At 44.2% G+C, this 25,173-nt stretch overlaps 1 protein-coding gene across 2 annotated transcripts in view; it reads left to right on the top strand.

Moving 5' to 3' along the window:
• The window catches only part of mino (glycerol-3-phosphate acyltransferase mino), a 126,869-nt gene extending 110,587 nt beyond the window's left edge, over positions 1–16,282 (top strand). For both annotated transcript variants that reach the window (XM_050191070.3, XM_050191069.3), the window contains exons 21-22: positions 13,442–13,510; positions 15,182–16,282. In XM_050191070.3, the coding sequence (XP_050047027.2) occupies positions 13,442–13,510; positions 15,182–15,354 (242 nt within the window). In that variant the 3' untranslated portion in view covers positions 15,355–16,282. The remainder of the gene's footprint in view (positions 1–13,441; positions 13,511–15,181) is intronic.
• Positions 16,283–25,173: the final 8,891 nt, after the last annotated feature.

Below are 25,173 nucleotides of genomic sequence, written 5' to 3'. Positions count from 1 at the left end.
AGCCACCGCTCCAATGAGCAGACAGACGAAGGTCCCGCGCGCCGAGCGATCCGAAAGTAACCGCGCGCAGGGAGGATGCGCTTTCAGTCGCCCGCACAACGGAGAGAAATGGGACGTTGCGTGATCAAGAAGACAGAGGGAGATGGAAAAAGGCTAAACAAAGTTCTAAGGGCTTTACGTTTACTGCTGCAAGTCGGAAGCGAGGGGGCGGTGGGAGAGCGAAAGCAGCAATCGAGTCACCCTTTTCGGAGAGGCAACGGCACGTGCGCCTGAACTTGACGCGCCGTAGCAGACACACCAACAGAAGAAAAAATAAAAACCTTCAAACCAGCGGAGATCGCAGAACAACCCTTGAACCCATAACCACACGCGCGTGACGCATGATCCAGCGAATGCGGAGCCACCGCGCCACTCAGCAAAGAGAAAGTGGGGAGTGGCAGTCGCACCGTACTCTTCAATACATGGATTAACACAGGTCGGGGCGAATATACGAACTTGTAGAAAGAGTCAACAGATGGCGTGGCCAATCCAGGAGCGCCAGCTTTGCGCTTAGGCGCGAAATTTTGAACGCACGATAGAGAGCGTACCGGTACGTCAGTGACACTGTGGGGGGGGAAGCGCGATGACGTACCGGTACGTCCGTGACAGCGAAAGGGTTAAGGAGTGTGCAATAGAAGTCGGTGGTAACTCCGTTAGACAGGATGCCAGTAAGCTATCGCAGGAGACGAAAGATCTGATCAAAAAACGCCAATGTATGAAAGCCTCTAACCCTACAGCTAGAATAGAACTGGCAGAACTTTCCAAGTTAAGCAACAAGCGTAAGACAGCTGACATAAGGAAGTATAATATGGATAGAATTGAACATGCTCTCAGGAACGGATGAAGCCTAAAAGCAGTGAAGAAGAAACTAGGAACAGGCAAGAATCAGATGTATGCGTTAAGAGACAAAGCCGGCAATATCATTACTAATATGGATGAGATAGTCCAAGTGGCTGAGGAGTTCTATAGAGATTTATACAGTACCAGTGGCACCCACGACGATAATGGAAGAGAGAATAGTCTAGAGGAATTTGAAATCCCACAAGTAACGCCGGAAGAAGTAAAGAAAGCCTTGGGAGCTATGCAAAGGGGGAAGGCAGCTGGGGGGGATCAGGTAACAGCAGATTTGTTGAAAGATGGTGGGCAGATTGTTCTAGAAAAACTGGCCACCCTGTATACGCAATGCCTCATGACTTCGAGCGTACCAGAATCTTGGAAGAATGCTAACATAATCCTAATCCATAAGAAAGGGGATGCCAAAGACTTGAAAAATTATAGACCGATCAGCTTACTGTCCGTTGCCTACAAAGTATTTACTAAGGTAATCGCAAATAGAATCGGGAACACCTTAGACTTCTGTCAACCAAAAAAGCAGGATTCCGTAAAGGCTACTCAACAATAGACCATATTCGCACTATCAATCAGGTGATAGAGAAATGTGCGCAATATAACCAACCCTTGCATATAGCTTTCATTGATTACGAGAAAGCGTTTGGTTCAGTCGAAATCTCGGCAGTCATGGAGGCATTACGGAATCGGGGTACAGACGAGCCGTATGTAAAAATACTGAAAGATATCTATAGACTGTTTTTTCGTAGGCACCGCCATATTGTGAACGCAGTGGCGCCGCCTATGAGCAGCGCCATACTGGCTTGGGTGAAAGCGGTCTTTTGCACTGCAGGTATATGCTCGGCGGTAGGTTCTGGCGTTTGTTTTCGCAGTCGTTTTGTCTGTTTAGTATGACGTGCGTTTTCTACGTGGTAAACGGTTCTGGAATTTCTGCTGAGCGTTGAGGTGGACAGAACACGCAGCGCGATGTGTGTGCGCATATTTGAGCCTACAATCAGCCTCTGAGATAAATTGTGTATTTCCGAATGTTCCAATCACTAATGTGACCTTATTACAGTATTATCCTCTATTTCTAAGCTGCGGTTTAGGAGCCATGAAACATACGCGACGAACGTAACAGCGTGGGTACCGTTCTGCTACGATACGAGCTGTGCTGTTATACTTTGACAAGCGTCCAAACTGTTCGCTGCAGGTTACATTGCGCGACTACTTGGTTGGTTGGATGGATGAGATTTCCACCCATGAATAAAATAGTTTTGGCTAGTAATAGCAGCATACCTTACATTCTGAATTAAGCTTGTCCAGCAAAGAGACCGTTTACGAACTGCGCGAGTGTCCTAAGCAGTAGTAGGTGCTGGATTACAGATATCTTTGTTCTATATAGCGCATGGTCCAAGCATACGGCATCAGCGGTTATGTATTTATAAACGTTGTCTGGTGTTAGCCCGTTTTCTCTTGCTGTTTTAGAGAAACAGGATGATAACCGAATTTTTTTTTGGTTGTGTTCGTTCAGTTCACTACGACGCACTCACATGTATTACGGAAATCTTGCGCACGAAAATAGCCATCCCATCCTTTTTATGCGAACCCTCTCATATATTATGGCTGTATACAGGCCAAAAAGGCAATGCCGAATCACACAGCTTATATATGTATCGTGCTGCCTCACCAACCGTAGTGATCGCTGTGTTGAGCAGTGCCATGGGCCTCATGCAGCAAGGCTAGCGTAGACATATGGTAATTTCAATCATACTAGACTTGAAATGCGTGAGAACGATGCCAGTGTATCACAAGTATTTGATAGCGCCTGCCGCTCAGATGTTTCGTGGTTGCCTTAGGTTGGCCGTGCACGACCGTGCGCTCTTATGTTTTATGTTTTACTCCCTACGCCAATCGATCAGACAGCGAGCTGATTTACCATTTAATGCTGGTAATACAGAGACGCTGGTTTTCTTTGTTGAATTAAAATCTATATAAGCAAAATAGTAAACAACACATACACGCACCGCGACTGATAATGCGCGTACACCGCGGCTGAGTGTGCATGTCACATTTGTGCGCCCCCAAGGCATATTTCTGCCTACAGTAGTTACCAATGCACCGAAAGGCTTCCCTGATGACCTTATATGAACGAACATGGCGTAAATTTCACAAGGTAAGACCTAAAACATCTCGAAATCGTTCCGCAGCGCGCGACAGCAATACTTTCAAGCAGCGCCGCGCCGGATCGCCCAAGCCAGAGAGGAGGAAAGGCTCTCCGCGCGCCCTATCCTCCTCGCCCAATGAAACGCTCTATAGCGGCTCCACAGCCACCGTAGTCCTCCATAAAGAAAGCAACAAAATCTCAATAAAGAAAGGCGTCAGGCAGGGAGATACGATCTCTCCAATGCTATTCACAGCGTGTTTACAGGAGGTATTCAGAGACCTGGATTGGGAAGAATTGGGGATAAGAGTTAATGTAGAATACCTTAGTAACTTGTGATTCACTGGTGATATTGCCTTGCTTAGTAACTCGGGGGACCAATTGCAATGCATGCTGACCTGGAGAGGCGAAGCAGAAGGGTGGGTCTAAAAATTAATCTGCAGAAAACTAAAGTACCATATTTACTCGCATAATGATCGCACTTTTTTGTAAAAAAAAAATTGATGCAACTTCAGGGGTGCGATCATTACGCGGGTTAATTTACCGCAAAAAAAAAATTTTTTTTTTTAAATCTCGCATTTGCTGCGGGATGACAAAAGGTCAACAAATAGGCGGCTGCCCCTATATGTACTGTGGGACAGGAAAACAAAGATGGCTGCTGGCAGAGCAAGCCGAACGCGATTTTTATTTTTCTTGGGAGTACATTACGTGCATTGAAACAGTTTCTTCCGTATCAGTAATGAATAATATCGTTAATATTGGCAAGTTTGTGGCAATAACGTCGCCATATCCACTTTGAGGGGACAGAAACAGATGGGCGCGCCAGTGACATAGAAACACATGGCGGGCATGCTGCGGAAACTGCGGCATTTGTCTTCACTACTATCCTAATACGGCATGTTTCCACTAAGGGTGGGCGAATATCTTAGCCGTGTTACAAGCGTCGGCGTATGAATAGGGTACACTTCTAACGTATCTGTGTAAACGTGGCTGCTATCGTTGCCGCTCGTGATTTGTTGCGTTCCCACGAGTGCAGACGAGAAGAACCGAAAGGCGCCTTTTGTTGTTGTTGTTGACCACAGCCATTATAAAGCCTACACATAATAAAGGCGAGTTTGGTTGTAGCCGTTTCTTTTTTTTTTTTTTTGTCATGGAAGTGCGGAAAGTGATGAAAGGAATGAAATGGGGCATCTGCTTGAAAATGGTTGGTGCGTGCAGACCGCTTGGTTTTTCTTGAAGAGTCGTTCGCGTAGCATTCGACAGATAGCGCGATCGTTGTTAGCTAGACTTGGCACACGACATATTGCTGCGGCAAGTTCGGGGTGCGATCATTACATGGGAAATAAAAAAGAGCGAATTTTGATGACAAAATTCAGGGCTGCGATCATTATGCGAGCAAATACGGTAATGTATAGCAGTCTCGGAAGAGAACAGCAGTTTACGATAGGTAGCGAGGCACGGGATGTGGCAAGGAAATACATCTACTTAGGACAGGTAGTGACTGCGGATCCGGATCATGAGACTGAAATAATCAAAGAATAAGAATGGCCTGGGGTGCGTGTGGCAGGCATTCTCAGGTCATGAACAGCAGGTTGCCATTATCCCTCAAGAGAAAAGTTTATAACAGCTGTGTCTTACCAGTACTCACGTACGGGGCAGAAACCTGGAGGCTTACGAAAAGGGTTCTACTTAAATTGAGGACGACGCAACGAGCTATGGAAAGAAGAATGATAGGTGTAACGTTAAGGGATAACAAAAGAGCAGATTGGGTGAGGGAACAAACGCGAGTTAATGACATCTTAGTTGAAATCAAGAAAAAGAAATGGGCATGGGCAGGACATGTAATGAGGAGGGAAGATAACCGATGGTCATTAAGGGTTACGGACTGGATTCCAAGGGAAGGGAAGCGTAGCAGGGGGCGGCAGAAAGTTAGGTGGGCGGATGAGATTAAGAAGTTTGCAGGGACATGGACACAATTAGTACATGACCGGGATAGTTGAAGTATGGGAGAGGCTTTTGCCCTGCAGTGGGCGTAACCAGGCTGCTGCTGCTGCTGCTGATGATGTAATTAGGTAGAATGAAAAAATCTGTCTCCTAGCAACAGCAAACAACAATGCTTTGGTTCGGTCCTGCTAAGTGGCATTTGCATATTTTTAAACTCTGGTTAAAGTTAGCTGGGACACCCTGTATAGTGCTTGCAACGCATATGCTGTAGCCGACTGATTTTCTAGACCCCGCGGGGACTGAAAAACAATCCCGTTTTATATGCAGTTTCCCTGCGCCAATGTTTGCAATTGAGAACATAAAGAAATGACCCGATACAGGTGCGTTTCGTTTTACCAGTTAGTGCATTCCCGGAAAACACTATCTTTTGGCACGAATATTCAGAACATTGCCAAATTGCAATTGTATGGTACGTTTTCTGGCCATTAGATCCCATATGAACAGGGAAGGCCACTAGGCACGCATGATAGAGACCAGTAGATTCCCATCACGGCAGCTTCTCAGCAGTACTTGCCTGCTTGTGTCACATGAAAATGCAGGCACACAACCAGTTCCCACTTTCGGCATCAGAAAATCTCCTTGTACGTCATTGCACGTCTCATTCACAGCTATCACTGCCAACCCTATTACCATAAGCATCTTCACCTATCTGTTTCACAGCTGATGGATGTGTACTTCCCGCTTTTAATAGGCAATAACTTGCACACGCCACTGGTCCCTGCTGCAGGCGTTGCGAAGTTAGTTAGTTAGGTGGGGTTTAATAGCGCAAAAGCGGCTTAGGCTGTGCTGCGTCATGTTTCACTGTTGTGGCATTGTATTCCAGCTACGCCCATCAACTTGATTTCGTTTGGTTCCTCATCGTTGTAAGGCTATGCAATAGGAAAATGACAAAGTGCATCTCAGGTCACTCGGTTGCCACCAGCTTGATGCGTGTTGGAGTCTCATGCGGCAAGAATTCTCGCCGAGTGGGCACATCAAAATTGCCCACCCTAAGAACTTGCTAAAGCAGGCTGGATCTGGAGAGCGCAAAAGTATGCTTGCTGAAGCCGTCTTGTGCTGCAATGATTTATGCAATGCTTCGCATTACATAGATGTCAACTACAGTGCAGTCTGCCACATTTTTTTAGTGACTTGGGACGTACATTTTCCTGGTTAAGTATGTTTTTTCACACATTTTTGTTTCTGAAACATGGGAATGAGGTTATACCATTGAGCTGCCAAACAACCAACCTGGAAAATTCCTGTTGACCAAGAAGCTCTGGTGCAGTGGCAGTGGCAGAAAGCACATCAAAGAGCCTGAACGATATCACCCTTAGTGAGGCGTGACACACACAGGCGCTCACGTCTTCCTTTCGTCCTTGTCTTTTCATGCGCTATAAGTCTCACGATGTCATACCAACAAGACCAAATCACTGCATTACATCAACCTTAGCATACTGCTTCGCATCATTCGCACTCCTACCAGAGGGATCAGTTATGGGTGTTGTGTTGCATGCAGAGTTGTCACAGGCTTGAGCGAATGACAGGGCACAGATGAACGCATTCTTCATGGCATTGGCTTTTATTGCCTACTTTTATCGCCTGCAAGATGGATTATAAAAACATTAATGAAAATAGATGGGCAGCTAAAGTGTTTACATAGTTGTATGAAAAATGCTGATACACAGTGGAGAAGAAGACAAAAGGTAACGGTGGTAAACATAATTAGAGATACAGAGCTTGCTGAACAAATACATGATGAAGAGGAAGCCATCTATGGATCTGTAACAGGTAGCAAAGAATGAAACCAGCAAGGAAATGTAGTTCTCATCGCAGTGCTCTGTTCAAAGCCAGATGAGGCTGTCTAGGAACGAGAAGTTATCGGAGTAAGTTTACCAATGAAAATGTTTAGTACATAAGGTGTTGTAAGGCCATCATTGACATGTTTTACTATTGCTAACTATCCATTCAGAAGTAACTGTGGCTGTAGTTACTGTGCCTGAAACTTTCACTATTAGGGACAATGGAGAAATGTAAATGTATCATTCGCAGAGCCTAGTAAAAGATGTAGATATGAAGTGCTGTCAAGACAAGGACAAAGTGATGCAAGTACCGGAGAAGAGGAGAAAGAAGAAATTTAATAAAGCGGAAGAATGGCTTTATTCATCTGCGTTGATTTCTTTACATTTTTGTGCAGTCGCACAAGATTAAATCTATTGCATGTTGAGAAGACTCTCCGAGCCAGAAATGTGGACATGCAGGGAAGCTACTGCCCAAGTGACAAGAGTGACATTGGCTCAGGCGGGTCTTCTACATTGACTGAGCCACTCAGCCCACCCAAATGTCCCTTGACAGAGACATGTGTGACTGAATTTTGCAGTTTGATGCACCATGGCATCAAACTGCAAACTTGGGGAATTTGAAAATGTCTACTTGATAGGCACCCTGATGTTATTCAAGAGGATAAACCACCGTTATACCTGGGAAAGTATGAAAGATATGCTTGAATATGTCTGTACTTGCCACCTGTGTCAAATAGCCAAAGCTAAATAAGTGAAAACCTAGATAAAACGAAATGGTCATTCCCACGTATTTGGGGGTGCCCTTTGAAGTTGTCTACCTTGACTTAGCTGAAGTCAAAAAGAGGGGGGAAAGGAGTGCTTGGAGATGTACCTGTCCTTCCCTGGTGGGTGGAAATATGCCTTGGAAGCTGCAGTGACTCACCACAATATAGCACTTACATGGAGGGGCTAGGTTGCACTATGTACTTTTCTACAAATGGAACAAGCCCTTGGCTTCCTGCAGATCATCAGTTAGGAATTGCTAGTTCCTTTGCTCTTCTAGAGACCCCCGAGACAGCCGAACAACAAATGAAATATAAATTTGGAATGAAGAGAAACTTCAACAGCAGGCACTATCGTAAGTTGCCTGTGATTGAACCTGGAAGTTTTACTCTTCAAGAAAGGACTCAGCAGCCTCATGTGCCAATTTCTTAGTCCATACATGGTTAGTAGATGGCAAGCCAGCAAGGCATTCTGAAGTCAATGTACTAAGAGACTCCAGCGAAGACAATCCATTTGAAACATCATCCTGCATCATCCCAGGAAGGGTGGAACAAGAGGCCCCGGAGAATGTGGTTTGCCATCAAGACAAGGACGAAGTGGTGCAAGTACTGGAGGCGAAGAGGAGTTAATTTAACAAAACGTCGTTTCATGCACTGAAGCACACAAGTAACTGGAACACCAAGGCATTTCTCCGCAAAGTTCGGGAATTTATATCTCTAAACTAGTGTCGTCCTGAGAATTCGTTCCAAGTGGATCCGCCTTGCGAAGTCCACTGCTAGAATTTGTAAATTGCAATATGGGTCATAAGATAATTAGCTGAAAAGTTAATTTGTGCATTCTTGTTAATTAGTCGATTTCGCATTTCATTCTTTTTTTGCAAGTAGTGTCCGCCGCTTCGAGTAGACCGGGTCATAAACTAGAATTGTGATATCTGCCACAGGCAACTTTTAAAAATTTGAGTCTTCGCTGAAACACCCTGTATAAGCTTTCTGCTTTGGCATTGCCTTCTTGCCCTGCAAACCAGTAATATCCAAAGGGGATCACATTAAAAAAAAAACTAAACTGCTATTTGTGAGTACACAATTTCCCTAAAACAGGTGAGTGCATCGTAAAAGACTGGATGACCAAATAAAAAAAATAATAATCGATTTTCACCCTCTTTTGCGAAAAACACTTGCTAACTGCATAATAAGACATTGCATGGTCATGCCACATGCTTGTATCATGCACTATATAGAACAAATAGATCTATGACCCAGCATCGATCACTGTTTCGGATGCTCGTGCAGTCTGCAGCTGGTGGCTCGGCCACCAGACAAGTGTGGTTCACACTGTACGGTATGCTGTTATTAGTAACGAAAACTATTTCAGTACTGTGTGGAAACTTTGTCCAACAAACGAGGTAGTTGCGCAGTGTATCTACAGACAACAGTTTGAACGCTTGTCAAAGTAAACAGCACAACTTATTTCGCTGCAGAAATGTGCTAAACCACAGCTCAGAATTACAGCAAGAGTGCCACGGTAAGCCGACTTTTGTGAAATGAATTTCCAGAAATATGCAACTGATCTTCAAGGCTGATTGTAGGCTCAAACATACGCGCACGTCTCGTTGGCTGCTCCATACGCCTAATGATAACATCAACTCCGCCATGCTGACTTAATCACTTCAGTATGTCTCGCAGAACCATTTCTCATATAGAAGACTCCACACCATACAGAGTAAACAACACGAGCGCAAAAATAACCGCTAGAAACTGCCACAGAGCGTATACCTAGTAAACAACATGGAGTGCTTACCCAAGCCAGCATGCAGACTGTCCATAGTTGGCACCACTGCCTGTGCAATATGGCGGCACCCATTAAAGTGAAAGTCTATAACATGAGACTCGGTAGAAAGATGGAAATAGCTTGGTGACGCCCAGCGTTGCCACGTTTCAAAGGAGATGCTCTTAATATCCATCCATCCATAAACACATTTTCAGTCTCATTTGATGTCCATTAATACAGACATACAATAAAATGCAGTTCTCAATACTAAGTCATGGTCTAAAGATGCAGGCATACAAAACACACAAAAGCAAAAAAAGATAACTCAAAATGTTAATGACAAGACTTGTGTTGTCCTTCCCATTTTTTCTTGTGTCCATGTTTTATGCGCCTGCCTCTTCGAGCCATGGATAATGCCTACCAATTTGCACAGCTTTTGGTCATAAGTTAATGAGTGCAGTGTATTTATGCTTTAAAGGGACTGACAACTGGCCCGAATGTGTTGTGAGGCATTGATGGAAATGACCAGGATTTATACTGATAGAATCCAGTGCGCTGTTCATGATTTAAGTAGGAATTATAAATTGGCAAAGAAAGTCTCAAAGACCAGTTAGTGAGGCCTGTCATTGAAATCTTGGTACTTCGGATGTAGTGTATGAGATTACTGTACATAATTTGACTCTTAATAAGTGCAACATAATTATTGCTTAAAATTGCAGTTGCTGTATTATTAGACTCTTGCGCTTTATTCTATGCTTCGGTAATCAAAAAACTCTTGCATGGCTATGGCAACACGCTGAACTGTGTATGATGTGTAGAAGCATCATTTCATTTTCGATCCGATTGGTTTCGTTTTGACTGGCTAAATAGCAAGGCAGTTGGACAGGAGGCCATAAAAAACACGTAGCTATTATAGCAGAAATACTTTAACACTTCGTAAAGCATGAATCACAGGAACATCGACTTGATAAACAAAATATTTTCTCACAGTTACAGCGACACTTGTTGTCTGCCTCCCACTAATGCCGGTGTGTAATCGCTATGGCGCTAACCTATCACCGTTTTCAGCAAGCTTCCAGTGGATTACATCCTCACTGCAGATCGAAAACATTTTGATAAAAAAAATGTTACATGGTGTTTTCTGTGTTACTACTACATAATTAACGAGAAGAGAGGGGATTAACCGAGGGTCCCGATTTTTATTAGTCATATCATGAGAAGCCAACAAACACTGACACCAAGGACAACATAGGGGAAATTACTTGTGTTTAATAAATGAAATAAAGAAACGATAAATTAATGGAAATTAAAGTGGATGAAAAAACAACTTGCCGCAGGTGGGAACCGAACCTACAACCTTCGCATTTCGCGTGCGATGCTCTACCAATTGAGCTACCGCGGCGCTGTTTCCCCATCCACTTTCTTGGGTATTTATGTGTCTTAGTAGAACCCTGGGAGTGTTAGCCAGCGCCATCACTCGCATACCTTGGCGGCGGACGTGGAACGTCTTTCTTGCCGCAGGCGTCACGAGAACGTGATCTTTTTGGGTGAAGGCAACTGGTCAATAAACCCACACATGCTACCTGAAGGCATCAATGTTGCCGGATTCGAGACCCTCGTTATGTAATAAACGAGAAGAGAGGGGATTAACCGAGGGTCTCGATTTTTATTAGTCATATCTTGAGAAGCCAACAAACACTGACACCAAGGACAACATAGGGGAAATTACTTGTGTTTAATAAATGAAATAAAGAAACGATAAATTAATGGAAATTAAAGTGGATGAAAAAATAACTTGCCGCAGGTGGGAACCGAACCCACAACCTTCGCATTTCGCGTGCGATGCTCTACCAATTGAGCTACCGCGGCGCTGTTTGTTGGCTTCTCATGATATGACTAATAAAAATCGGGACCCTCGGTTAATCCCCTCTCTTCTCGTTTATTACATAACGAGGGTCTCGAATCCGGCAACATTGATGCCTTCAGGTAGCATGTGTGGGTTTATTGACCAGTTGCCTTCACCCAAAAAGATCACGTTCTCGTGACGCCTGCGGCAAGAAAGACGTTCCACGTCCGCCGCCAAGGTATGTGAGTGATGGCGCTGGCTAACACTCCCAGGGTTCTACTACGACACATAAATACCCAAGAAAGTGGATGGGGAAACAGCGCCGCGGTAGCTCAATTGGTAGAGCATCGCACGCGAAATGCGAAGGTTGTGGGTTCGGTTCCCACCTGCGGCAAGTTGTTTTTTCATCCACTTTAATTTCCATTAATTTATCATTTCTTTATTTCATTTATTAAACACAAGTAATTTCCCCTATGTTGTCCTTGGTGTCAGTGTTTGTTGGCTTCTCATGATATGACTAATAAAAATCGGGACCCTCGGTTAATCCCCTCTCTTCTCGTTTATTACATAACGAGGGTCTCGAATCCGGCAACATTGATGCCTTCAGGTAGCATGTGTGGGTTTATTGACCAGTTGCCTTCACCCAAAAAGATCACGTTCTCGTGACGCCTGCGGCAAGAAAGACGTTCCACGTCCGCCGCCAAGGTATGTGAGTGATGGCGCTGGCTAACACTCCCAGGGTTCTACTACGACACATAAATACCCAAGAAAGTGGATGGGGAAACAGCGCCGCGGTAGCTCAATTGGTAGAGCATCGCACGCGAAATGCGAAGGTTGTGGGTTCGGTTCCCACCTGCGGCAAGTTGTTTTTTCATCCACTTTAATTTCCATTAATTTATCGTTTCTTTATTTCATTTATTAAACACAAGTAATTTCCCCTATGTTGTCCTTGGTGTCAGTGTTTGTTGGCTTCTCATGATATGACTAATAAAAATCGGGACCCTCGGTTAATCCCCTCTCTTCTCATTTATTACATAACGAGGGTCTCGAATCCGGCAACATTGATGCCTTCAGGTAGCATGTGTGGGTTTATTGACCAGTTGCCTTCACCCAAAAAGATCACGTTCTCGTGACGCCTGCGGCAAGAAAGACGTTCCACGTCCGCCGCCAAGGTATGTGAGTGATGGCGCTGGCTAACACTCCCAGGGTTCTACTACGACACATAAATACCCAAGAAAGTGGATGGGGAAACAGCGCCGCGGTAGCTCAATTGGTAGAGCATCGCACGCGAAATGCGAAGGTTGTGGGTTCGGTTCCCACCTGCGGCAAGTTGTTTTTTCATCCACTTTAATTTCCATTAATTTATCGTTTCTTTATTTCATTTATTAAACACAAGTAATTTCCCCTATGTTGTCCTTGGTGTCAGTGTTTGTTGGCTTCTCATGATATGACTAATAAAAATCGGGACCCTCGGTTAATCCCCTCTCTTCTCGTTTATTACATAACGAGGGTCTCGAATCCGGCAACATTGATGCCTTCAGGTAGCATGTGTGGGTTTATTGACCAGTTGCCTTCACCCAAAAAGATCACGTTCTCGTGACGCCTGCGGCAAGAAAGACGTTCCACGTCCGCCGCCAAGGTATGTGAGTGATGGCGCTGGCTAACACTCCCAGGGTTCTACTACGACACATAAATACCCAAGAAAGTGGATGGGGAAACAGCGCCGCGGTAGCTCAATTGGTAGAGCATCGCACGCGAAATGCGAAGGTTGTGGGTTCGGTTCCCACCTGCGGCAAGTTGTTTTTTCATCCACTTTAATTTCCATTAATTTATCGTTTCTTTATTTCATTTATTAAACACAAGTAATTTCCCCTATGTTGTCCTTGGTGTCAGTGTTTGTTGGCTTCTCATGATACTACATAATTAGACACTCTGACTGGTAAGCTTTCCATTGCAATAAAAAAAAAAAATAGGTACCATGAAAATCATTTGTCACTCCCTTTAACATCATGTTTATTCGAGGTTCTGCTCTTTTATTAGGCCGGGTGGTGTACACTCACTTCAGTTCAACAGCATGGTTATTGAGTAAACTTGTGGTGGTCTTGGCTCAAAATCTGAATCTCTCTCATGGCTTACTTCCCTGAAGTATTTGTGCCTACTCTATTTGTGCTTGTGTCTGTGTGCTGGTATCCTAAATAAAACGAACTGTCTTTTGCTATATTGTTCCCTGTGGGTTTCTTTTAATTGCAGAGAGAATATTCTTCCGACAAATCCAGAAGGTTGCTCAAGACAAATTGCAACAAGGGACCCTGTATTATGGTAAGAAAAAGTTATTAGTTCTTGAAATAGATGGATTTGTTCTCATTCATTTGGTGCTCTCTGCGTCTTATGTTTCCAAATTGTGTGTGTGTGTGTGCTGCCTGCTGCTTCAACTTTTCAAGCAGTTGGGTATTGCAGGAGAGGAGCAATGCATATGCATTGCACATCAGGCTAGCACATCGTGCTAGTTAAGTAGATTTTTATTCATGCAATTAAAATGGGACTGGGCTCCAACATTTACCTTTTCAATTTTCACCGGTGTACTTCATTTGTGCCTGCCATGAGAAAAAAACAGATGCCACAATTTTATTTGAACACTTTGCCATGGGGACTGGCTCACGAGATGTACTATCCAAGCCCAATGCACTTCTGTCAAAATGTTCTTTTTAAGCCACTTCTGTAGTCTTCCAATGCCTGACACTAGAATGTGGCTACCAATTGGCGATAAAGCCTGTAATTTTCTTACAATGATCTTAACTCTGTACAAAGCATGTAGACACTGAATGCAACTGGGCAGAGGACTGTGCCATTCAGCATGCAAGGTGTCGGGAGGGGGTTGGAATGCTAATGGCTGTTTGTATACAACTAAACAAGTTGAGGTTTGCCAGTCAGTGCATATTTGCTCTGCATGTTATCAACTCTGCAACCAGCGCACCATGCTGTTTACTGCTGCACGCATGCGCCTAAGCCCCAAGCCCTCCCCCCCTCTTCTCTCTTTTTCCAATATGGCCATGCCACCATTTTGAATTGTTAACTCGCCAATTTTGAATTTTGGATACATTAATGAAACTATAACGCAAGCCAGTGACACATCCTGCCCAACTTGGTCAGGACAAAAAAATGCACTGCTTGCGGCTGTCAAAATGCACACGAAACATGAGCTGATGATTCAAGTCTGCATCAGCCATTGGGAGCACTTTTGTCCACCTGGCAGCAGTAACAAATTGCAACGCTAGCTTTTTTAAAAAATGTTTTCGTACATTTCTTTTGCTTTATTTATGCATGGCAAAATATGGCACTAGGTTATGTGAAGGTCAGATCTCCTCTTTACGATGGTTACAGCATGACGGTGTTGCCCTTCATAGTGCAACGGAATGTTGCGCGCTTCACAGTGTGATAGGCACCATCAGACGGACGTCTTTCTACCCAATTTATGTCGACAGCCCACTATGAAAACATGATTTTCTCAACTTATATGTCAATTTTCTTCCTTATATTTCTACACTTGATGAAGGAACACTCGAGGATAGTAAAATAAGGATAATAAATTTTCCCTGGTCACCCGGAGCAGTGGGCGGTGAACCAGGTGCAAAGGGTGGTCAACTGGACCAGTGGGCGGCATTTCCACTGTCGCCCACCGTAGGGAGAACACTGGTAGTGCAGATCATGCTTGCCTCGACTACAGCGCAGAGCACCCACAGTCAGTATCTTGAGTGATAAAGCAATTATTATTATTAACTTTTTTGGTTTCGACTAGTGTTTTTCAGATTTTAAAGTTGGCAGGTCTGGTCATAGCATACATCGGCGCCTGTGTGAGGCATTGGAGAAATGTCGTGCATCATGACACATTCATATTTGTTATTTGCCAGTTTTGACGTCTTGTTTCAACTGCAAAATTATGTTTATTTTCTGTTTATATTGTATAATTCCCATTCTTTTCTGTTGTTGCAGAGGAAAGCTTTGCTGCTGACACACTGCACAATGCAGTCCAGCTGTATGAACAATGGGGTATTATGGAACACCACACTCAAGATGGAGTGCGTGTTCTCTACTTGAATGAACAGTGGAATGTGGACGAAGCCATCGATTCTGTGATTAGCTTTGTGGGGGCATTCAGGCAGTGACTGAAGGACATTCACTTGTAAGACATTCAGCTGGGAACAGCAGCTGCCAAAGACAAAAGCAACTGTTCGTGTCTAGTTTTTGTGTTCTAATGGTGGCTGCCCAGGTCAAAGCTTTCACTTCTTGCTTTTCTTTCTTTCTTTCTTTTCTTTTTTTTAAAGCTCTGGTCATTTTGTGTCATGTATGTGTATGCAAGTGTACATCTATACTGTCATGGGGCTAATGATGACCTGCTTATCAGTTTTTTTTTTAACTTTAAACCCCTTTCATGCCTTTTCAGTTCAAGTTTTATGCTTTGGGTTTTGTGTTCCTTGTTTTTCCAGGCTTGTTGTGGTGTTGATGGGACCCAAGAACTGTCAGCATGTTGTTGTCATTTTCTCCTGCTTTAAGGTAAAACGAGAGATGAACGGACTAGATTAGGTTTTAAAGAGTGATATTTCAAAAGGCAGCTTGTTTAGCAGGAGTTGAACTGGCGAAACTGTTTTCATGCTGTAACCTTTGCTTTCCAGAGTCTGTTGCATAGTTCTAAGTGTGCAAGTTTAAAGCATTAGTGGCTTATTACTGTGCTTTCATATCTTGTTCATGTCTTGTTTCATGTGGAAATGTGTGTGTGTTGTTGGCACTGAGAAGCATGACTGTTTCAAATCAAAAGGTGAAGGAATTGCACCATAAAGGGACAAACTGCATTTCGTTTTCACATTGCATGTACTGTGTATATATGTAATCAAATTGTTCATTTGTGAATAATGTCATTTCATGACTGTATAATTTAGTCTGTGCCATCATAGTTAACAAATAAAGGAACTTTGTCATATTCTCAGATAGAAATGGGCATATCCAAGAAGTATGTTTATTAGTGCCTCCAAGGTGAGCAATGCAGTGCTGTTGCTATGCCTTTAGTTGAAATAATAAAGAAAATAAACTATGTTAGTTGCCTCTAGCCTTAGTATGCTAGCTATACCTGCTAGAAACACTTTTCCTGCAGAGGGGAGAAAAACTGCAATCGACAAATGGTCTTTGTTTGAAGCTGTTGCCAAGCATGCATTGAAACTAGTAGTGTACGTTGTCTCATAGTAAACGAGCTGCCCAAGCACATAACTCATGAATATCATGACATGTCTGAGATATTGAGGAATGTTTTAACTTAGTCTACAGGGTGTGCCAAAAGTTGCAGCACTCTCCAGAAATCGGTTGTGAAAATACCAAATAGCCCAAACCAAAGGAATTTCTCAATGTTTCGTCTGAAGAATTGGGAAAGAGAATTTGCACAAGTACAAGATAAAAGCACATAAAAGCACATAAAAGAGCACATAAAAGGGACCAGGGTCGTAAAGGCAAGGACCTGCTCAAATGCTTTGGGAGCTCTGCACACCAATGCAGCATTCACTTCACAGATGAGGCAGTGGTCAATATCAAGCAGTTTTTAAACCACCAAACAGAAGAGTATTGACGGGAAGCCTCTTAAGAAGCCATCAGTGGAAGGATTGCCTCAAGCGTTCCTCACCGTCAGTCATTGTTTTTTGGGCAATCACTTCTGATAAAAAGATGCCACTGGCCTTCTTGGAATAGGGAGCCAAAGTGAACAGAATACATACATACACTGAAAGTCAACATGCATAATTGATTAACAAAATTTTACTAATTAACCTAAAATAATTACTTTAGCGTGCATACTGCAATGCACGAATAGAAGCCAGTCGTTTCAAGGCACATTCATTTGGAACAAATTTTGAAACTAGCCCCAGTTTTGAGATAAGCAAAGTCCAACTTGCCGTAAGAATGTACTGTTTAACTTTTTTTTTAACAAAACATCTTGTGCATTAAAGCTCAAAAGTTACTGGAACAGTGCATTTCATCACAAACTTTTCGAACGCGTGTATCAAAATTGGTGTCTTTAAAAAGTCACTGGCTACAATTTGTAAATTGCTATATGTGGTGTACAGTAATTAGTTCAAAAGTTGATTGGCAAAAGTTTGTTTTAGTCAAGTATTTACTTTGATTTCTTTTTTTGCAGATAATGTCTGCCTTTGAGAGTAATCTAGTTCAAGAAGTAGAATTGTGTTAAGTATGACGGGTGAATTTTAAAGCAATGTTTTTTTAATGTCAACAATAAAACAAAACCTTTTATATTTTAAACTTGTTCACCTTGTTCAGCAAAAAAGCACTTGCAAAAGTGCTTTTTTGCTGAACTCTAGGAATAAGTTTATAGTGTTTGCTACCTTCTGCTTAGTGCCCTGCAGTCTACAGCCTACAGCAGCTGCTACATTGAGACCAGGAATATTCAAGAGTAAATGATATGCAGCTTTACTACTGCTGAACAGTAAATAGTAAAGTTGACGCATTGTGGAAAGAGCGCTGTTTGCTTGTTCCCAGTTCAATTAGCTATGCCTGTATTTGAGTACATTTGAGAGTGCTACAATCCCTGCTAGCGGAGGCAATGTCGCGTTGCATGTTTCTACATTCGATTTTCTGTTAAAAAAATAAGAGGCCTAGCTTGTCTTAAAGCTGTTAACAATCATTCCTGAACATCCGCAGCTTTGGCCTTGCCACCTTATCGATTAGGTAAGCTAATAGTTAACTTTTGCAAGATAATTCTTTTTGCAAAATGAAAAAAAAGAAAAAAAGCTGGATAGCATGAACAACACTCACCAACATATTGATCGCCATTCGCATAAAGCTGTCTGTTATTTTGTAATTGTTGGCCACATTTAGTTGGGACAGCCGGTATAACCCCTTATCATGTTTGTTGCCAAGACTGTGTGCACATTGCATTCGGAGATGCTCGTACACAACACAGCCAGCGTCCAAGGCCTGTTTTATCGTACCTATGCAGATTTCTTTGTCGAGCTATTTGTCGTAAAGTCCTTAAAGTCGATGACTTGCAACCTTGCGCTGTTATATGTGCGCTGTCAATGGTTATCTGCCACTTGTTTTGGTGCGGTAAAACATTTAACGAAGGAGTGTGAAGATGTCCAACCACCACGGAGGGGAGGCTTTGTGCGCGGCCACTTTCACAAAATCTGCTCCTGAAAGCAGTGGTGGGATGCTGATTTGCAGATAAGAAAAGAAGGCCAAGGACTGGGAGTAGCCGGGATTGTGAGTTTCGTGTTGGCAGAAGCCAGCCATGAGTGATGGTTGCCATCAGTTAGCAGAAGGCGCGTTGAGGACTCTTGCGCAGACAGCTGCCATCAATTATTGCGTCACGAATCACGCAATCACCTAAGTGGTACATTATCAAAAGAACTCGTGTCTGTACAATTGAATCACTCCTGCTGATATACATGCTCGCCTACCTAGAAATGAAAGCGGACACGGACCAATTGTTAGTCAACTGGGGGACCTGCGTAACGTGCCCATCATCATGTAGGGACATTGCAAGGGACCAGCTGTTTTACGGGGTTTTCCCGATTTCCCGTAGCGTTGAGAGATAGAAAACAGCCTCGTCGGCTTGGCGAAACAGCGCGTTCATAACGGACTTCTTTGTCCTTAGAAGTGCGTTCTATACTCGACGTGGAGGCCGGGCCCGGGAGAGTCTGTGATCCAGTGTGCCCGTGCTGTGCAGGTCACTGCCCCCCTTTCACATTTGCATGTGAATGAAATCTGCACAGGGCTGAGCAATCTCGAAAATGCGCGGTTGCAACATGCGTGCGGGCATAGAGTTGGGACACCCTTTTGTGGCTGCAGGTGAGAGAGAACACGTTTGTGGCCATGCATCTTCGGCGGATTTCAGAAAGGGCAACGCTTTGGCGCTGAAACAGAGCATTCCGATATCGTTTCCAACTGTCCACCGGCTTGTACGAAAGTTGACGTCGGAAACTAAAAATTCTCCCTAAACGAACTCAAATTGTTGCGATGCCCTGCACATGCATAGGTGGACTTCATTATCGTTATCTACTCTTTGTCTTTGGGCAACTGTGCTCACACGTTACGTGCGACCCTGTTCTAGTAATAGGCTGGCGTGCGATATCTGTCCAACCGACTGTGACCAAAGTTCACTGATAGCGTTGTGTGAGGATGGAAGACTGGATGAAACTACAGATGTTTTACACTAATTTGTAGGGTTTTGAGGATAAGAACAGTGCATAAAACAAAGCCGACACAAGAGGACACATTGCAAACGCTGTAAAAGGAATCTGTGGTTCTTTTGGTTACGAAATACCTGGCAACGGAAGAAGCGTGGGAAGATGTCCTGGGTGCTTGTCAAACAACCGTTTTCGTAAATTGCATTTATTTATTGCCTCCAAAGGTTGTGAAATTTTAACATTTCATGGTGTCTGCCTCTCCGATAGGTAGTCTGCATATATATTTAATCCTAAATGCGGTTCTTTGAGGCATAGTAATTAAAAAAAAAATGAATGCAACCTCGCATCTTGCAGAAGTCCAGTAATTCCATGTAGTGAGGATCAACTTGAATACACATGCTGAAGTCAGTTTGCTGGTCACTGCGTAGGGCCAGGACATTTGAGGAAGAGCTCCCAAATAGTGTCCGGCAAATTTCACAGCAGGTGGCACACATTGGTGCCTTGTGTCAGGGTCGTACAATTGGGGAACGGGACTTCCTTGGTGAAGTTCACCCTGTGAGGTTGAGGGGTGGGAGCGGGCACGCGAGGGTATGGGAGCACATGTGTCGCATCGGAGGGAATATATTTGGGCTATATTGGAGAATGCAAAATGAGTCCGGCACAAGAGGTGTCTGTGGATGAGTGTTCATCGTGTTGTGTGTTTTGTTATTAGTGATGTCATAGCTGTGCCCTTAAGTCCAGTGTAGGCAAACATTCAAAATCTAGCGATTATGAAGCTTTGTTTCTCCTTAATAATGAAGCTTTAGGGACTCGCTTTACCTGTTCATTGACACTCAAGGAGTAAGTGTATGTGTGCACTTGGGCAGATATTTGATAAACATGGGGCTGTCTCAGTTGCATCATGTGTGTTCTGGAGTTCAAGCAGAGGGGAGTCATACATTCGTCGTGTAGTGTTCCCTTGAATAGATAAATTTGTAGCACTGATCTAAGCCGTTCCTCCACTGCCACATGTAACAGCAGCGTCTGTGCACATGGTGGCCCAAGGGAACATCAGTGTGCTGTGGTACCTTGGACTTTGGTTACTTCTTGCATTGGTATGATCTGTTGTACGCAGGTATACACCCAGAGGGGCAGTTCATTGACTTGAGGTGCTGACGTGCATTCTGGAAATAGGTGAAAAGTTCAGGAGCGACTGGAACATGTTGCTTCCTTAATTAGCGCGCTCACTCATGTTTGGTTGTCATCCTGCTGTAGCGTTAACTGCAGGCCCGTTGCTGAAGATTGAATAGAGCCGTAATGCTCAGAAGAGTGGTGACTGCCCTCATCGCGTCCCGAGTAACAATCTCAATCTGCATGGTCCAACTTCAGTGTGAGCCGGGGAAACAGCCTGGTAGAGTAAGCGTGGCTGCAATGCAGACCGAACAGCGTTACGAACTGTCTCTGAAGTGCGCGGTCCCAGACGTTTAGGGATGTATAGCTATTCATATTATGTGGAGGGTCGACTTTGATGTATTTATTTTTCATAGTCACTTTGATCCTGTTCCGGACTGGTGAATATCGAGACCAAGGATCCGTACTCTCCGTGGCGTGCTCCTACTTTAGGCAATGGGCAGATCCTTAATTTAATGAGCTGGGTGAGCCAGTAATTTTGCAGATGGTGGCTCTGGCTACAGATGCCAGCTTGCTTCAAAAAACATAAATTCAATTTTCTCCTACCACAGAAGCAGAAATTTATAAATTGCTTCAGAAACTGAAACAGTATTGTGCACCTGGGGATGATGAGCATAGCCGATCAAAGCAGTCGCTCATTTTATTTGCGAGCCCCTAACTCATATCTGTGACTTAGTGCTTTTTACTGATATTTTTCATTACCAATTAAAATGGCAAACGTATTGGTTATCTACAGAAAGGGTGATTCTAATGACTTAAATAATTATTGACCCATTCCTGCTTTGCCATTTTTTTATATAAGTGTAGAAAAAGAAATTAAGATTATTAAACTTCTTTAATGTAAACAACATTATCGTAGACGAACAGTACGGTTTTCAAAAGAAAAGAGGAATGCTCTGAACAGGTCCTGTAAACAAAGACGAAAACAGTAACATTGAACAGAAACTGCTTACTATCGGATTGCTTTTGGATTTTAGGAAAGCGTTCGACTCTATAAAACATTTTGTTGGATACAGTGCGCGAAAATTAATCATGTTAAAAGTAGGTCCCTCAAAAATACGGTGTCCCACAACGTTCCATCCTTGGCCCGTTATTATTCTTGATATATATAAATGCCATTATTACTGTGCCCAACACACCACCTGTTATATGCTGACGACACAAATATATTCTTTAGAATAAAAAACAGTGCGACACAGGACGAGCGAGTAAAGAGCACAGGACAGAGCACTCTGACCTGTGCTCTGTCCTGCTTATGTATTCTTGTCTAGTACAGATTTGATTATATTTGGCTGTAAAATCTTCCCTTATGGCTACAGGCGAATCAAATGGACAAACACGCGTGCGTGCGTGAGTTCTTGCGTGTGTTCAGTCGCGGAGCCGATTGCCTCCGCGACTAAAGAAATAGTCCCGCTGACGCGACTCTGCCCAGTTCGAAGCGAGGGCTGCCGTGTTCTCCGTCGGCGGGGTCACCGGCCGTCCGGCTCATTACATCAGTCAAGAGTGCGGGCCCATTGGTGGAGGCTCGTATGCATCCGCCTTTGAGGATCAAATGCCACTGCCTTCTCAAGTTTTACCCGGCTATACGAGTACATAATACCTGGGAAGAATTGGCGGAGGCTCACAAGACAAACTAACTCGAAAGACTAAAACTTGCCACTGCCGGTAGAACTTGCCTCGGAAGACTTGGATACCCTCTCGAAGAACACAACTATCCATAACGTGTACCCCTGACCCTGAGAGCAAGGATGCACCCAAGGACACACATGCACCCAAAATACAACAAAGAGAGAAGACAATTGCGAGAGCCACCGCGCTACAAGAAATGCTAAACAAAGAAAGCAATAAGACAGAAATACGGTACACGGACATCGCCAGATACAAGGCAGCATAACCTGCATCACCGAAAAGCCGAACGAAGAGAGAGCAGCTGCATCAGTAGTTGCTAAGGGCCTTGAGGTAGCCGAACAGGTCGTCATAGCAATGGCCATATGGACCTGCCGATGGGATGTGCCGGTCATCGTCGTCACAGACTCGCGGGCAGCCTGTCGCCATTTTCGGGCAGGAAGGATGAGCAAGGCCGCACTCGCCATCATCAAGAATCAAGACATCCCTGAAATGTACATCGTCTGAACCCTGGTACACGAATCCTTGGAGGAAAAGCAAGCGGCTCACGCCGCCGCCCGAGAACATGTACACCGGGCAACCCCACCAGGTCACCGTCTACCGTCCGACCAAAACGAAATGATACAAAGCAAATACTGCAACATCCTAGAACATTACAAGAGGAACGGGCCGGAATATCTACCACTACACTGCAAGCTTAACAGAGAAGAAGCCATCACTACGCCGACTTCAGATGGGCAATTACGTCCACGCCACTCCACTATACACGCGATGTACCCCTCAACATATACAAGAGACTGCCAGTTCTGAGATGCCCCAAAAGCCCTTTACCACATGGTCTGAGAATCCAAACAGAACTCGCGGACAACGCCTATCCAAGCACCAACAGAAGACTAGTGAGAGGCCCAGCTGACAAGCGCAAGGCCCGAGGACCAGCTATAGCTGGTGAATCGGCGTATGCTATCAGTATAGGGCTACGGCTACGTGGAATAGGGTGGCCGCTCACCTGCGGGCATTAGCAGCTTGGTCTCTGTAATAAAGTTTATTCACTCATGACTCCCTTGTTTGTAGTAGTCGTTCGGCGGTCACTGAACACAGGAGAACGCACGCGATCGATATATATGTATTTTTTCGCACAAGCTGAAGGGGCGTCCTGATGTTGCATCATCCTTGGGGTCCCACTACCTTTCTGAAAACGCTGGACACACTTGAACACCTTTCTTTTAAGGCATCCTTACCATAGACATTTTGGAACATTTCATGAAGTTCTGCACAATTCGCAATTACACTAGAAATTTGATATTGATCCTTCTTTCCGCCTGTTCGAGCTCCACTTCGACAAAGATTAAAAATGGGTAAATTAAGACAGCAGTCCAGCTGGTACTAGAGGTCAACCGGGTCCTTTTTTCCCCTCCCACTTTTTTGCTGACTCATGCACGTATTTTTGAGACAGACCTTGTACACACATACGTACGTCCATAAAGAGCAGCCAATGTATACGCACGGGGGCGCCTCGTCACCCCAACCCTGCCCCTTGAGGCTAAGGAGCTCATTGCAGTCACACCCGCTGACGCGACAGAACTATTCACCTTGAAGTTTTTCTCCTCACAACACTCAAAAGTGCCGGTAAAATTCCACTGAAGTCTAAAATGCTAAATATGCATGCAATATGTATCGTACTTACTCATATGCGATTACGATTCTTGGGAAATTCACTCACTTTGCACTATGTATGTATGGGATATACGGCCGTATCTAACCTCTTTCACGCCGCTCTTCAAAAAAAAAAATATATATCCTTCAAAATTTCTCCCGTGTTGGGCGAAATCGAAATCGCGTCACGAGGGTTGCTCAATAACAGCAGCCTGACGGTGTAGCGCTGCGCCACGAATGAGCGCGAGCAGCGAGGGAACAAGTCTCAGCGTCCGCACAGACCGGCGTGCCACGCATCCCGGAGACCACGTACGGACTTCGTGCCGCCGCCGCTAGATGGCGTGTCCAGAGGGTCGCGCCATCTCTATGTCGCGCAACAGTACTAAGTCGGAAAGAAAGGGAGGGGGATGCGGAATGCTCATCCATCAGGGAGCCAAATGGAAAAGAGTAAATTCACAATGTCAAGAGCATCTTTGGTTATCAGGTACAATGAGTGGGAAAGAAACTTGGCTGGGAGTAACGTATTTGTGGACCGGAAAAAATTGCACAGAGAAGAATAAAGAGTTAGTGGAATGCATAAGCGCTGATATTAAGGGTTTCGGGAATGGTGCTGAGATTGTCCTATTAGGTGACATGAATGCCCACATACAGGATTTAGATGGCTATACCGACAATAACGGGAAGTCAATGCTAGACCTTTGCGAGCAACATAACCTTGTGATCGTGAATACAGGGGCTAAGTGTGAAGGACAAATCACGTGGGAAGTGGGAAACCGGCAATCGACCATTGATTACTGTCTGATGACAGAAGGAATTCATGATAAGTTGAGAGAAATGGTCATCGATGAGGAAAGGTTTAACAGCATAGGGAGTGACCATAAACGCATCATTTTGAAAATGGGATATATAGTTGGGAAAGAGAGCAAGGAAAGCACAATGGCCAGTCCAAATTTGAACGCTGAACAAATAGCAAATATAGCCGCTAGAGTTGAGGAAGAACTTGGCAAGTGGCCAAGTAAGGAGTGGGAATATGGTGAGCTTCTAAGTGTAATAACGACAGAAATACGGAAAGAGAAACAACATGTTCGTTGGAAAGGAAAAAAGAAACCGAAAAGCTGGTGGAACAAGGACATATGAGAAGCGATCGCCGAACGACAGAAGGCATCTCGAGAGCACAGGCAGGCAAAGAAGGCGCAGTTGCCACAGGATGAAGTAATCAGTAAATGGGAAATATACCGGGAGAAAAAGTCTGTGGTACAAATACTGGTGCAAGCAAAACTAAAAGGTGAAAGTGAACGTTGGTTGTCAGAAATACGTGAGAAAAAGAAGGCCGCACCTAGAATATTTTGG

The sequence above is a fragment of the Dermacentor andersoni genome, chromosome 1 (assembly GCF_023375885.2).
Source record: "Dermacentor andersoni chromosome 1, qqDerAnde1_hic_scaffold, whole genome shotgun sequence".
Lineage (NCBI taxonomy): Eukaryota > Metazoa > Arthropoda > Arachnida > Ixodida > Ixodidae > Dermacentor > Dermacentor andersoni.
The sequence above is the reverse complement of the archived record's forward strand: the minus strand, read 5'-3'. Positions and strand labels throughout refer to the sequence as shown.